Here is a 15,027-nt window from a genome sequence, read left to right on the forward strand (position 1 = left end):
ACCTATAGCGGCAAAAAGTAAAATCTCCTTAGTGTAGTGTATGTTAGTCACCCCAGATATAAAAGGTGGAAGTAGCAGCTATAAAGCAAATCTTTGGTGCCTCTCAGAGGCCCATGTCAAGTGGTTGTAGGCAAAGGGTTGGTGCATCAGTTGAAACTTAGAACCCAAATACGGCAGTATATCTCGCCTGCAACGATTTAATGAAATATAGGAATATATACTCTTCAGCTACGACAATGATGAGCATAGCGTATGTTTGGTTGCCATCAGTTAGGTGATACATCACAGGCTGCACAGTTAAAAGATGTTATCTTAAGAGCTCTGCCTCTTTCGTGAGACTTTTGTCAATATTGTTCTTATGGACGTTAGTTACGGCAGCAACGACGATGTTGAACACATACCGAGATTCTTCTTTGAATGTTTAACAAATGAAAGAAAATACATCACGGGACTGAATGTTACATGTTTTTTTTTTTTTTCTGATGCCTGGTAAAAGTATGAAAGTATCCAGTGGCTGTAACTGGGGCTCCTCCAAAGAAAATTAATTTATTGGCAGGCTGCACGTACGTGGCAAAATCAATTTTCAGATTAAAAGGGAGATCCAGTGAGTAAACTAGAAGTTTTTTCTTTGCCAAAGTAAAGAGCAAAATTTCGAATAATTTGTTGAATCCTCTGTTCACATTAGTCGCCGCAAGACTGGGATTCCACTTTTTCCTGCCGACACCGGTCATCACTCCCCAGAAGATATATATCCATATAATACCAGATGAACTAGTGTTTTTGCTCTGCTGCAACTTGAAGCAGTTCGGGTATCCTATCTTTTTCTTTACTCAGCAGGCGTCAGAACAAATGAAATGTACGTATTATATGCAAGGGGGGGGGGGGGACAAATATTTGAAAACATCAAAAGCACAACGTGCCAACGGCCTACAGTGGTAACACCGGTCCCACCAGATCACCGAAGTTAAGCGCTGTCGGGCTGGGCTAGCACTTGGATGGGTGACCATCCAGTCTGCCGAGCGCTGTTGGCAAGGGGAGTGTACTCAGCCCTTGTGAGGCAAGCTGAGGAGCTACTTGATTGAGGAGTAGCGGCTCGGGTCTCGGAAACTGACACACGAACGGGACAGCGGTATGCTGATCACAAGGCCCTCCGTATCCTCATCCAATGACGCCTATGGGCTGTACCGTTGGGCCTTCATGGCCTGTTCGGGAGGAGTTTAGTTTTTTGAAAGCACAACACATTAACATACATCATGCTGTGCAAGGATAACGTTGGCTTTCTAATCATCTTCTAGGAATTGATACATAAAGGCCCTGTATGGTTTTCAAGGAAATGTTACACAGTTCTTTCGGCAAAATAGTGGTACGTTCAGGTAACGAGGATGGAGATGGATAGCGACCACTCACGATTCTTTCCAAAATAGACCACAAAGGCTCAGCAATGTTGAGATCTGGTGACTATGGTGGGCAGGGGAAATGCGACAGTACATCCTCATGCTCACAAAACCAGCTCTGGACGATGTGAACTGTGTTACAGGGTATAAAATAAATAAATAAAAAATAAAATAAAATATAAATTATTGTATATGTATAATAGTGATTGGTTGTAATTAATATTTGCTTATCTGGGACGTGGATGTTTAATTATTTGGTACCAGACGCTTGACAATGGCTTTTTCGTAAATGCAATGTTATTCGTTGTTGAGCGTGAAATGTAACTCAAACAATCGGACTTCGTATTGAAATCGTTTCCAAAGACTGCTGCGGTAGGTGCGGACTCAAAATCTCAATATTAGGATAATTTGACAGCCATGTCAATACGTCGTACAGAGGTGACTGTCTACTAAACATAAAAAAGTGTACACAGTTAGTTAAATCAGATATATTCAACGAATAAGCTTACGGTTAAATAATTCATCTTACTTTCATAAATATAGAATCTTTACAGAGTCGAGTGCCTAGTGAGAGTGCAACTCACAATGTTCATATATAACATCAAATATGGCGGTGTGCCAGTTAATAAAATATACGTGCTTCCCGCAGCAGCTATTGTACAAAACCTACTTCTTCTTAATGAAACATAAGAGTGTCGTGATTGTATTTTGTCTTATCGGCGGCATAGCGCTGCAGACCTGTGCCATAGGCTTTATTTATTTATCAGAGATTAATTATTTAATTAAGATTTCGCGCTTCCGAGGAAACCCACGCACGGCATGCAAATGTGCCTTTGTAAGGGCCCTGTCGTCTTGGAACACAACATCACCCTGGGGAACAAAGACTGTACTATGGGGTGGATCTGATCAGTGAAAATGGTCATAATCTTTGACAGCGATGCGAACTTGCAGAGTAACAATGGCGCCCATGGAATATCACGATATGGTAGCCCAAATCATCAGCGAAGCACCACCATGTTTCACTCTTGGAACGTAAACTCGACCCTGTTGGAAACAGTGAAACAAGACTCTTCCGACCAAACCACTTTCTTTCTATTGCTCCATAGGACAGGTTTTATGGCTTCGGCCGACACTTGCCTGTTACGGGTATTTGCATCACTGATAAATGCTTTTGGAATTCCATCTTATCGTGCAATTCCCAATTCCCTACTTACGGGACTCCCTTCAAGATCTTTTTGTGTGTGAGTGTGTGTGTGTGTGTGTGTGTGTATACATCCTGTTCTGTAGTGACCGTCTGCCACGCTCACTCAACACACACTTTCATCCGCGTTGCGACATAGCCCCTGTTTGCGGACTAATCTTCGAAGCGGTGCCGTCTGAAACACCAAACATGTCGGCTACCTTTGGTTACGGAAGCATCCAACATACGAGTACAAACAATTTTCCCACGTTCGAATTTTCTTAGCTCTGACATAATGCACTCACAATTACGCAGAACACTGTTCTTACTACTTCTGACATTTGCAACATACCGAGGACATTGCCGTTCGTGATCAGATACAACAGCGCAAGGTACGTGCTTGGCTAGCGTCCACATGTGTGTTCAAAGACGCATTCCTCGCGATGTTCCAATATTTTTGTCTAACTTTCGTATATTGCCGTATCGAGAAAGTGCGGCCAGAACGAGTCAAGGGTTAAGATGTAAAGAGGTAACCGGCTTGACGTAAGCAAATAGTCTTGTGCCAGGAGCAAAGTACTTTGTAGTTTCAAGGTCGACGTCTCAAAATACCGGTCGCCACAAGTGCTGGTGTGTAAATTCTGCTGGTATACGTCGCACTCTCCTGGCAATACAAATAGTAGTCAGCGCTCTGGAAAGGCCTACATTTGAAAACTTTATTCCACTCTAGTAGTGTGTATTGAAAAACAATTTCAGACAACGATTTCAGATAAGACGCAATACTCTGTCGTGAATTTTACAACATTGTATCGTCACACGACCAAGTGATACAGTACACGAAAACAGAGTCGTTTAAAGCAAAAAAGCCCTGCTTACAGATAATTCAATGAAAAAATGTTGCTGTTGTTGTTGTGGTCTTTAGTGCTGAGACTGGTTTGATGCAGCCCTCCATGCTACTCTATCCTGTGCAAGCTTCTTCATCTCCCAGTACCTACTGCAACCTACATCCTTCTGAATCTGTTTAGTGTATTCATCTTTTGGTCTCCCACTACGATTTTTACCCTCCACGCTGCCCTCCAGTACTAAATTTGTGATCCCTTGATGCCCTAGAACATGTCCTACCAAACCGTCTCTTCTTCTTATCAAGTTGTGCCACAAACTCCTCTTCTCCCCAATTCTATTCAATACCTCCTCATTAGTTATGTGATCTACCCATCTAATCTTCAGCATTCTTCTGTAGCACCACATTTCGAAAGCTTCTATTCTCTTCTTGTCCAAACTAGTTATCGCCCATGTTTCACTTCCATACATGGCTGTATTTTACACCTGCCACCTTCAGAATTTGAAAGAGAGTATTCCAGTCAACATTGTCAAAAGCTTTGTCTACAAATGCTAGAAAGATAGGTTTGCCTTTCCTTAATCTAGCTTCTAAGATAAGCCGTAGGGTCAGTATTATGTTATGTTATGTTATAAAATTAAACTTATAAACCATTTTTCGCTCAAATAACGTCACAGAATTTTTTGTACTAGTCTAGGTATATTACACTTAACCTCATATGCACATGAGTAAAAAAGCACTGAGAATTTCGCAACAAGGCTAGATTTTTGGCTCTCGTCATTATTTAAGTTCTGGAAGCTACCACTTAAACTGATGACATATCAACATGTAACATTAGATTTTAGACCTTTTATGGTATGTGATATTACTTCCTATAAAAATATGTAGATTTATTTTCTTGCTTCGAAGCAAAATACTGAGAGGAACGCGTTTACTGAGTATTTTTGGTGACATACCTTTGAGACACGCAGTGCTGCCATTGGTGAGCGTGTAGGCGAAGGCGCCGGCCTTGCAAAGGCAGTACTTCTGCTCCTTGCAGTAGGCGTTCGGAATGCAGTCCTCATCGTACCGGCAATCGACTGCAAAGTAGAACAGAAATGCAGATTCCAAGAGAAGACCAATGTTCAGCTCAACTTCTTCACGGTCTTCAGAAATTCCATACCTACATGAATGTTTTGACTCTCAAGTGCGACAGCGAGAATTAGTTAATACTCCGCTATAGACAGGGGGGGGGGGCGAATTTAGTTGATGCAGTCTTCTAGTTGCTTCCCTTAGTAGTAAATGAACAGATTTGTTGAACACTTTACAAAAGACCAGGGTTAAATATGAAAGATGATCATGAACTGTGGAAAATAAAGGTGATGCATAAATTACCAATTGTAAAATATTTAACACTGCAACTTTCAATGATAGCTTGGTTTGTTTCGGAAGAATTGTGGTACCTTTTCACAGCACACGCTGATTTTAGTGGCGGAAAATCATTCTGAACAGCAAATTTCATATGTTTCTCAGGTGTAGGATGACGTTACTAAAATTATTCAGTACTTTCGTGTGATCCAATTTTACATATACAGGGTGTTACAAAAAGGTACGGCCAAACTTTCAGGAAACATTCCTCACACACAAATAAAGAAAAGATGTTATGTAGACATGTGTCCGGAAACGCTTAATTTCCATGTTAGAGCTCATTTTAGTTTCGTCAGTATGTACTGTACTTCCTTGATTCTCCGCCAGTTGGCCCAATCGAAGGAAGGTAATGTTGACTTCGGTGCTTGTGAAGACATGCGACTCGTTGCTCAACAGTACTAGCATCAAGCACATCAGTACGTAGCATCAACAGGTTAGTGTTCATCACGAACGTGGTTTTGCAGTCAGTGCAATGTTTGCAAATGTGGAGTTGGCAGATGCCCATTTGATGTATGGATTAGCACGGGGCAATAGCCGTGGCGCGGTACGTTTGTATCGAGACAGATTTCCAGAACGAAGGTGTCCCGACAGGAAGACGTTCGAAGCAATTGATCGGCGTCTTAGGGAGCACGGAACAATCCAGCCTATGACTCGCGACTGGGGAAGACCTAGAACAACGAGGACACCTGCAATGGACGAGGCAATTCTTCGTGCAGTTGACGATAACCCTATTGTCAGCGTCAGAGAAGTTGATGCCGTACAAAGTAACGTTGACCACGTCACTGTATGGAGAGTTGCTACGGGAGAATCAGTTGTTTCCGTACCATGTACAGCATGTGCAGGCACTATCAGCAGCTGATTGGCCTCCATGGGTATACTTCTGCGAATGGTTCATCCAACAATGTGCCAATCCACATTTCAGTGCAAATGTTCTCTTTACGGATGAGGCTTCATTCCAACTTGATCAAATTGTAAATCATCACAATCAACATATGTGGGCTGACGAGAATCCGCACGCAATTGTGCAATCACGTCATTAACACAGATTTTCTGTGAACGTTTGGGAAGGCATTGTTGGTGATGTCTTGATTGGGCCCCATGTTCTTCCATCTACGCTCAATGGAGCACGTTATCATGATTTCATACGGAATACTCTACCTGTGCTGCTAGAACATATGCCTTTACAAGTACGACACAACATGTCGTTCATTCAAGATGGAGCTCCTGCACATTTCAGTCGAAGTGTTCGTACGCTTCTCAACAACAGACTGGGTGACCGATGGAATGGTAGAGGCGGACCAATTCCATGGAATCTACGGTCTCCTGACCTCAACCCTCTTGACTTTCATTTATGGGGGCATTTGAAAGCTCTTGTCTACGCAACCCCGGTACAAATGTAGAGACTCTTCGTGCTCGTATTGTGGACGACTGTGGTACAATACTCCATTCTCCAGGGCTGCATCAGCGCATCAGGAATTCCATGTGAGGGAGGGTGGATGCATGTATCCTCGCTAATGGAGGACATTTTGAACATTTCCTGTAACAAAGTGTTTGAAGTCACGCTGTTACGTTCTGTTGCTGTGTGTTCCCATTCCATGATTAATGTGATTTGAAGAGAAGTAATAAAATAAGCTCTAACATGGAAAGTAAGCGTTTCTGGACACATGTCCACATAACATATTTTCTTTCTTTGTGTGTGAGGTATGTTTCCTGAAAGTTTGGCCGTACCTTTTTGTAACACCCTCTATACCTTTTGCACGTTCAGCTGTATTTACTGATAATACAGTTTTGTAAATGAGGTTATGATCTGCGTTTAATTAAAAATTTTGGTTATAAAACCAGCAATTGTAATTTCGACCGTGTGGTGATTATCAACTGGAATAATCCAAACTATGCTTCAGCATATGTCAAAACGAAAAAATTATCTGACATTAGTACATGCCGTTGTCACTTCCTTATGCTGGGTATTTAATGGTAAGGATGCACCCATTCAGTTAAATAGCCGACATATAGTTGTGACGAAGGTCAGGTCAGGTATTTTTTGATTTTGACATGTCGACCCTCTGGAATGACAAGGCGTCAACTAAGAATTCATTCTTATCGTGTAAATTTATTTCAAAATTTCCTTAACTCATTATTCAGTCGTCACTCCATCTAAAATAACGATTTTTTGATGTGGTACTACTCAGTGCTTCTCACAAAGAACTGTGACGAACATTTACAAAAGCAGTGAAATCTTTAATGTAACTGTGTTAACCTTTCCCCTACCTCATACTTTGCAAAACTGCTGCTGCAAACAGCCTCTGAAAACTACAAAATTGTTGTACCTGGCCATGCTTTGAAGGGCCTATGCATTTTCAAGTGCCACTTACCTCTACCTTGTTTCTTCAGTCAATTTATAAGAGCAAATTTCCTTTGTCTTTTTTTTAATTTCCAAAAACGAGCAACTCACATGGCCGAAATTTTCCTCGTTTAAGCGCTGATGTTTGTTAAGAAGGTAATATTTGACAAATGAAAACTATTAATTATACTAATATTCATATATTTTTATCATTAGTTACAAGAAAAATGATTCAGTAATAAAAAAGTATGTTCCATCTGTCAAATAGACCTCGTCATCCCAACGAATCAAACAAAGTGATTTCAGGTGGTACTTCGGCGTTCTTGTAACTGGGCTATTTCTCCGCAGATTGCAACTCCACTACGTTCAACATGTATCAGAAGTCAGATAGAATCTCGTCGCACTGAAAACTCATTTCTTTTCAATTTGACAGTCGAAACCTTGTCATTCCAAAGGGTCGATGCGTTAAACCACGGCTCTGCAGTATTCCACTCAATAATGACCACATGGCCGAAATTACAGCAGCATATTTTATAAATAAATTTCATTCATGATGCCGTTTAAAAACGTTTCGTGAGTATGGATCACAGTTACAAGTTAATAATTCAGTGTATATCTGAAACACACCACCGGATTCCAAATATTCTTGCAAGTAGTTCCGTAGTTCCCAACATAACGGATTTAGCAGACAATCTGAGCAGATCTCTAAGATTGTTTGCAGATGATGTTATCATTTACCGTCTTAGAAAGTAATCAGATGATCAAAATAAATCAGAAAATGATTTGGACAAAATATCTTCGTGGAGCAAAAAGTGTCAATTGACTCTAATAATGAAAAGTGTGAAGTCATCCATATGAGAACTAGAAGGAATCCGCTAAATTTCGCTTACAGGATAAAACACACAAATCCAAAGGCTGTAAATGAAACTAAATACTTAATAATTACAATTACGAATAACTGAAATTGGAACGATCACGTCGATAATGTTGCGGGAGAAGAAAACCAAAGTGTGCAGTTTACTGGCAGAACTCTTAGCAAATGCAACAGGTCTACTAAAGAGACTCCTTACACTACGCCTGTTCCCCCGTCCTAAAGTACTGCTGTGCGGTGTGGGATCCACATCACACAGAATTGACGAGGGTATCGAAAAAGTTCAAAGATGGGCAGTTCGTTTTGTGTTATTGCAAAATAGGAGGGAGAGTGCCACGGATATGGTACGGAATTGCGTTGGCAGTCGTTAAAACAAAGGCATTTTTCACTGCGGAAGGACCTTTTAATGAAAGTTCAATCATCAACTTTTTCCCTAGAATGTGAAAATTTTTTAGATGGCTCACATCTACATAGGGAGAAATGATCAAATAAGAGAAGTCAAGGCTCGCACAGAAATATGTAAACGTCCGTTTTCCTCCGCACTCAGTTCGAGAGTGAAACGGTAGAGAAATACACTACTGACCATTAAAATTGCTACACCACGAAGATGACGTTCTACAGGCGTGAAATTTAACCAACAGGAAGAAGACGCTGTGCTATGCAAATGATTAGCTTTTCAGAGCATTCACACAAGGTTGGCGCCGGTGGCGACACCTACAACGTTTCCAACCGATTTATCATACACAAACAGCAATTGACCGGCGTTGCCTGGTGAATCGTTGTTGTGATGTCTCGCGTAAGGAGGAGAAATGCGTACCATCACGTTTCTGACTTTGATAAAGGTCGGATTTTAGCCTATCGCCATTGCGGTTTATCGTATTGCGACATTGCTGCTCGCGTTGGTCGAGATCCAATGACTGTTAGCAGAATACGGAATCGGTGGGTTCAGGAGGGTAACACGGAACGCCGTGCTGGATCCCAACGGCCTCGTATCACTAGCAGTCGAGATGACAGGCATCATACCCCCATGGTTGTAACGGATACTGCAGCCACGTCTCGATCCCTGAGTCAACAGATGGGACGTTTGCAAGACAACAACCATCTGCACGAACAGGCGTTTGCAACAGCATGGACTATCAGCTCGGAGACCGTGGCTGCGGTTACCCTTGGCGCTGCATCACAGACAGGAGCACCTGCGATGGTGTACTCAACGAAGAACCTGGGTGCACGAATGGCAAAACGTCATTTTTTTCGGATGAATCCAGGTTCTGTTTACAGCATCATGATGGTCGCATCCGTGTTTTCCGACATCGCGGAGAACGCACATAGAAAGCGTGTATTCGTCATCGCCATACTGGCGTATCATCCGGCGTGACGGTATGGGGTGCCATTGGTTACACGTCTCGGTCACCTCTTGTTCGCATTGACAGCACTTTGAACAGTGGACGTTACATTTCAGATGTGTTACGATCCACGGTTCTACCCTTCACTCGATCCCTGCGAAACCCTAGGTTTCAGCAGGATAATGCACGATAATGCACGACCGCATGTTGCAGGTCCTGTACGGGCCTTTCTGGGTACAGAAAATGTTCGACTGCATCCCTGGCCAGCACATTCTCCAGATCTCTCTCCAACTGAAAACGTCTGGTCAATGGTGGCCGAGCAACTGGCTCGTCACAATACGCCACTCACTACTCTTGATGAACTGTGGTATCGTGTTGAAGCTGCATGGGCAGCTGTAGGTGTACACGCCATCCAAGCTCTGTTTGACCAAATGCCCAGGCGTATCAAGGCCGTTATTACGGCCTTAGGTGGTTGTTCTGGGTACTGACTTCTCAGGATCTATGCACCCAAATTACGTGGAAATGTAATCACATGTCACTTCTAGTATAATATATTTGTCCAATGAATGCCCGTTTATCATCTGCATTTCTTCTTGGCGTAGCAATTTTAATGGCCAGTAGTGTAGTCTGAAAGTTGTTCGATGTGCCTTCTGACAGGCACTTAATTGTGAATTGTAGAGTAATCATGCAGATGCAGATGTAAATGTTCGCTCGAAACTGCCTGAGACATATCTGCATTCGCTGACAGCAGCAGTTCCTGTTGGGTTGAAACCGATCGTCATTGACAAGCGTGACATTCGTCTCCAGTCCCTGTCGGTTACCGTTTGTCTACGACCAATGTTCTTACGCCGTGTTACGTTGTTGCGAGTGGTACAGCATTCCTTGTAGACACGTTGGACAGACCACGTTGATTCAACAAATGAGACAACTTCATTCGCGGTGTGGTCATGGGAAGGACCATGCACGATAGCTCCTTTCTGCCTTTCTGTAGCGCTATATGTGATTGAAGGTGGAGCGTGGAAGAAAGGAAAGGAAAAGGAGAGGATCATTTCTGTCAGCTGCATTGGGATATGTGGAATCAGCGGCGACGAGTGAATATGTGTACCGGACCAGGATTCGAACCTGGTGATATCTTGCTTATTAGGCAGGAGGGTTAACCACTGCGCCATCCGGGAGACAGCGTCACCGCAACAGGGCGGTCACTCTGCACGCCTCACGGCCGATCCACACTCCCATCGAGTGCCACCTACCCGCAGTCCCTGTCCATACCCTCCTTGTTCGCTCTCTGAGATTCCCACTGGAGGTCGGACGTATTTGTGCACTCCCACTGAACAAGTTGCATCCATTTCCCAGCTAGGCTCATCAAAGTATATAAATGCGGACATGTCCAAAAGAGCAGACACCGCCCATTCATATGTTCTGTCACGCCTCCACGTCGACCTATCTTGACTGCGCTGATTCCGTGGTACCCTCTGACACACACACGCACACACACACACACACACACACACACACACACACACACACTCCACTTCGCTCCCACGGCTTACTTCAGCGGTGGAAGGTTACACGACCGCCTGGCACCAGTTCTGCACCACCTACACAGGTCCAAAGCGACCAGTATGCTCTTGTAAGCAGGTGACTGATACTTCGCCTCGCGAGCTTATAAAAAATTACTTCGCTCCTTACTCTGAAGAAAGCTGCTCGACTCTTTGAAACAAAGAAGCTAACACTGCTAAAGAGGGTATCGAAATCGTTGATAATGCTGTAATCGAGAACATCCTGTTGTGGAAGCAACGTAGTAAAGCGAGGTTACCAATACGATGTTGCTTTGTATACCTTCGTCGCCGTGATCTTAAGAAACTCTTGTCCGATTAAAATTACTTGATAGTTTACAGACGTCTGTCACTTGCCGCTACAGTGTTGCCATAACGACTGCCGGCTACTCAGTTGTAGGCGGCACACAGACACGGTGGATCACTTCACAAACGCTGTTAATGTGTAACGTAGAGCAGTGTTGGAAGCGGCCGCCACGACTACGACAGTCGTAAATACATAGAAGGTGCTCCGTCGACAGCTGCCTTTAAGTTCCAATGACTGAACTGCAGCAGACGACCCGTTTTGTAGCACTGAACTTAAATTCAGGTCCTAAGCAAGCCACAACCTCGTGATGTACAATGTATCTGAGAAAATTGCGATCAACAATTGATATTAGAAGAAAAATTATACCCGCCTTGTGCACGGCGATTAAAGCTAACCTACACGAGCAGACTCAAAACAGAAAAAATTCCGTTACAGCGCTAATAGCAACTGTAATTTCCCGCTGTCACTGGTACCTGAAACTATCCTCAAACCAGCTACACGAGCTGCCGCGTGACCAACCGACGAGCAGCCCTGGTTGACACTTGGTTGCAGATTATAGGCAATAGAAGCAGATTCCAAACGAAAAAAGAATGATAGAAAGAAAAATAAGAGCGAATAAAGAAGTCAATACGGTTTTGGAAAGTACTAGAGAAATATTATTATATTCAAATCAGTAACTGAAAAAAGTAATAGTCAAAGTCTTTTGAATAGATCTATAAATTTAAAAAAATTTGCTGCATTTGACAAAATTCGAACCTACGAACTTTTATACTGAAGCACCAAAGAAATTTGTATAGGCATGCGTATTCAAATACAGAGACACGTATTCAGATTGAATAAGACGCAGCGGTGAGCAACGCCTACACAAGAAACAAGTGCCTGGCGTAGATATTAGATCGGTTACTGCTGCTACAATGCAGGTTATGAAGAGTTTGAACGTGGTGTTATAGTCGGTGCACGAGCGATGGAACACAGCATCTCCGAAGTAGCGATGAAGTGGGAATTTTCCCGTACGACCATCTCATGGGTGTGCCGTCAGTATCAGGAATCCGGTAAAACATCAAATCTCCGACATCACTGCGGCCGGAAAAAGGTCCTGCAAGAATAGAACCAACAACGACTGAAGAGAACCGTTCAACGTGACGGAAGTGCAACCCTTCCGCAAATTGCTGCAGATTTCAGTGCTCGGCTATCAACAAGTGTCAGCGTGCGAACCATTCAACGAAACATTATCGATATGGAATTTCGGAACCGAAGGCCCGCTCTTGGAAATTGGAAATTGGTGGTAAGATGCTATGGGACCAAACTGCTGAGGTCATCGATCCCTAGGCTCACACACTCCTTAATCTAACTTACACTAACTTACGCTAAGAACCACACACACACCCACGCCCGTGGGAGGACTCGAACCTCCGACGGGGTGAGCAGCGCGAACCGTAGCAAGGGTGCCTCATACTGGTCAACACAAAGCTTTACGCCTCGTTGAGCCAGTCAACACCGATATTGGACTGTTGATGACTGAAAACATATAGCCTGCTCAGATGAGTATCGTTTCAAATTATATCGAGTGGAATGACGTGTACGTATTTGGAAACAAACTCATGAATCCACAAACCCTGCATGTCAACAGGGGACTGTTCAAATTGGTGGAGGCTCTGTAATGGTTTGTGGCGTGTGCAGTTGGAGAGATATGGGACCCCTGATAGGTCTAAACACGATTCTGACAGGTGACACGTGGCTAAGCATCCTGTCTGATCACCTGCAACCACTCGTGTTCATTGTGCATTCTGACGGACTTGGGCAATACCAGCAGGACAATGCGACACCACATACGCCAGGAATTGCTACAGAGTAGCTCCAGGAACACTCTTCCGAGTTTAAACTCTTCCGCTGGGTACCAAACTGCCCAGACATGAACATTATTGAGCGTATCTGGGATGCCTTGCAACGTGCTGTTCAGAAGAGATCACCCCTCGTACGGATTTATGAATGGATCTACAGGAATCAATGTGACAGTTCCCTCTAGCACTACTTCAGACATTAGTCGAGTCCATGCCACGTCGTGTTACAGCACTTCTGCGTGCTCACGGGGACCATACACGATATTAGGTGAGTATTTCGGTTTCTATGGCTCTTTTGTGTATACGATGGGTTAATACGCTACTGTATATGTGAGGCTGAATCGCGCCTTGTGCGAAAGGATCCAGTATGTAAGAAATCCCTGAATTTCGTTAGCATCGTTATGTGTGTGTGTGTGTGTGTGTGTGTGTGTGTGTGTGTGTGTGTGTGTGTGTGCGTGCGTGTGTTGTTTTTGGTGTAGTTATCATGTGGGATGAAATGAGAAGAAAAGGGAATCAGACGCAGTATTCGGTATCCAAACTAATCAAGAAAGAAAGCCCGACAAGGAGTCGGAAGCGAAATAGTTATGGTAATTTGGCAACGGCGAACGGTTCGGACGTGTCGTTGAGCGCACTTTAATCCACGTGGCCTCATGTTCATGCCCGGATTCCTCTACTACGCCGTCAAAGGCATCTCCGTACCTGAACTGCGATACAATAAAGAAAGTACAGGAGAAAAATGAAAATTCGGATAGGAGTATCAGCCTACTTCGATAGGTGGACGAGAATCCGAAAACAAGGGTTTGCAAATGCTCGTACCTTCGAGAAGTATTATTCAGTTTTGTAGTCCTGGTAGAGATAATAAAGTAAATAAGCGTAATTTGATTCGATAAACAAATCCACATTATTTCTAACGCGATACGTTTCAAACTGTTATAGGTTGGTACCATGATACGTGCAACATGCTGTAACACAATACTTTCAGCATAAAGTAGGCTTAAAAAAGTCTATAATCTCGAGACCTATTTTTTAACAAGAGTTCTTCTAACGATAACATCCACAGCCAATGAGGAAACGAGCGGTGAGTTATCCCCTGATAACATGTAGCTGCTGCTATCGCCGCGTGCCACAGTTTTATCGCTTACGCGACAAGCGTGTGACTCACTAACTAAACTGAGCCCTCCGCGATCCGTACACAACAATGTGCGTATGTGAATATACAGTACTTCCATCGTTAAAATTTCTGCCTAATGTTGTATATATCTGTTTCTCTAGAGCGACCGAGCACATGATTTTCAGACGCAGCGTGTCCAGAATTTTATTCCCCGCGATATTTTTCCTGGGGCAGTTTCATCACAATATGCAATCATTGGAGACGGGCCCGTCATTTTGGCGGTTGAAGTACCTATTTCTCATTAGACAAAGGCTCATCCTCGACTTCGTTGCACTATTCAGTTACAGTCAGTAACATTCTTTCTCGGTGATCTTCTCGGCAAAAGTGAAGAACTCCGCGTCTTCAGTCTTTCCATATGCTGGATGCTACTCGCCATGATACACTCTTGATGTCAGAGTGGCACTTACACGCAAAGTCCACAGCTATATCTCATATACATTCTAATCTGTGCCTTCCCACCATATTTCTTTTTCAGCTAGTATCATGGAAGTTGTTCCATGATGCCCTATCATACTTTATTTTGCGGAGAACTTCCTTATTTCTTGTTAGTCCTTTTAGTTTTCAGTACTCTTCTGTAACATTCCATCTCAAACGCTTAGACCGATTTTCCTACAGACCACAATTCACTCCAGGAGCGTACATTCTCAAAAACGACTTCCACAAATTAAGGCTGTGTTTGGTACCAGTAGGCTTCCACTAGTGAAGAATATTCTCTTTCCCTGTACTAGGCTGTTCCTTGTACTCTACTTGATTCGCTCTCTTAATCCTGCTTCCAAGGTAG

At 43.3% G+C, this 15,027-nt stretch overlaps 1 protein-coding gene across 1 annotated transcript in view; it reads right to left on the minus strand.

Moving 5' to 3' along the window:
• The window catches only part of LOC126267912 (prion-like-(Q/N-rich) domain-bearing protein 25), a 199,195-nt gene that overhangs the window by 68,363 nt on the left and 115,805 nt on the right, over positions 1–15,027 (minus strand). The window contains exon 3 of the mRNA XM_049973225.1: positions 4,366–4,488. Coding sequence (XP_049829182.1) covers positions 4,366–4,488 — 123 coding nt within the window. The remainder of the gene's footprint in view (positions 1–4,365; positions 4,489–15,027) is intronic.

This window comes from Schistocerca gregaria, chromosome 1 (assembly GCF_023897955.1).
Source record: "Schistocerca gregaria isolate iqSchGreg1 chromosome 1, iqSchGreg1.2, whole genome shotgun sequence".
In the NCBI taxonomy this organism is placed as follows: Eukaryota; Metazoa; Arthropoda; class Insecta; order Orthoptera; family Acrididae; genus Schistocerca; species Schistocerca gregaria.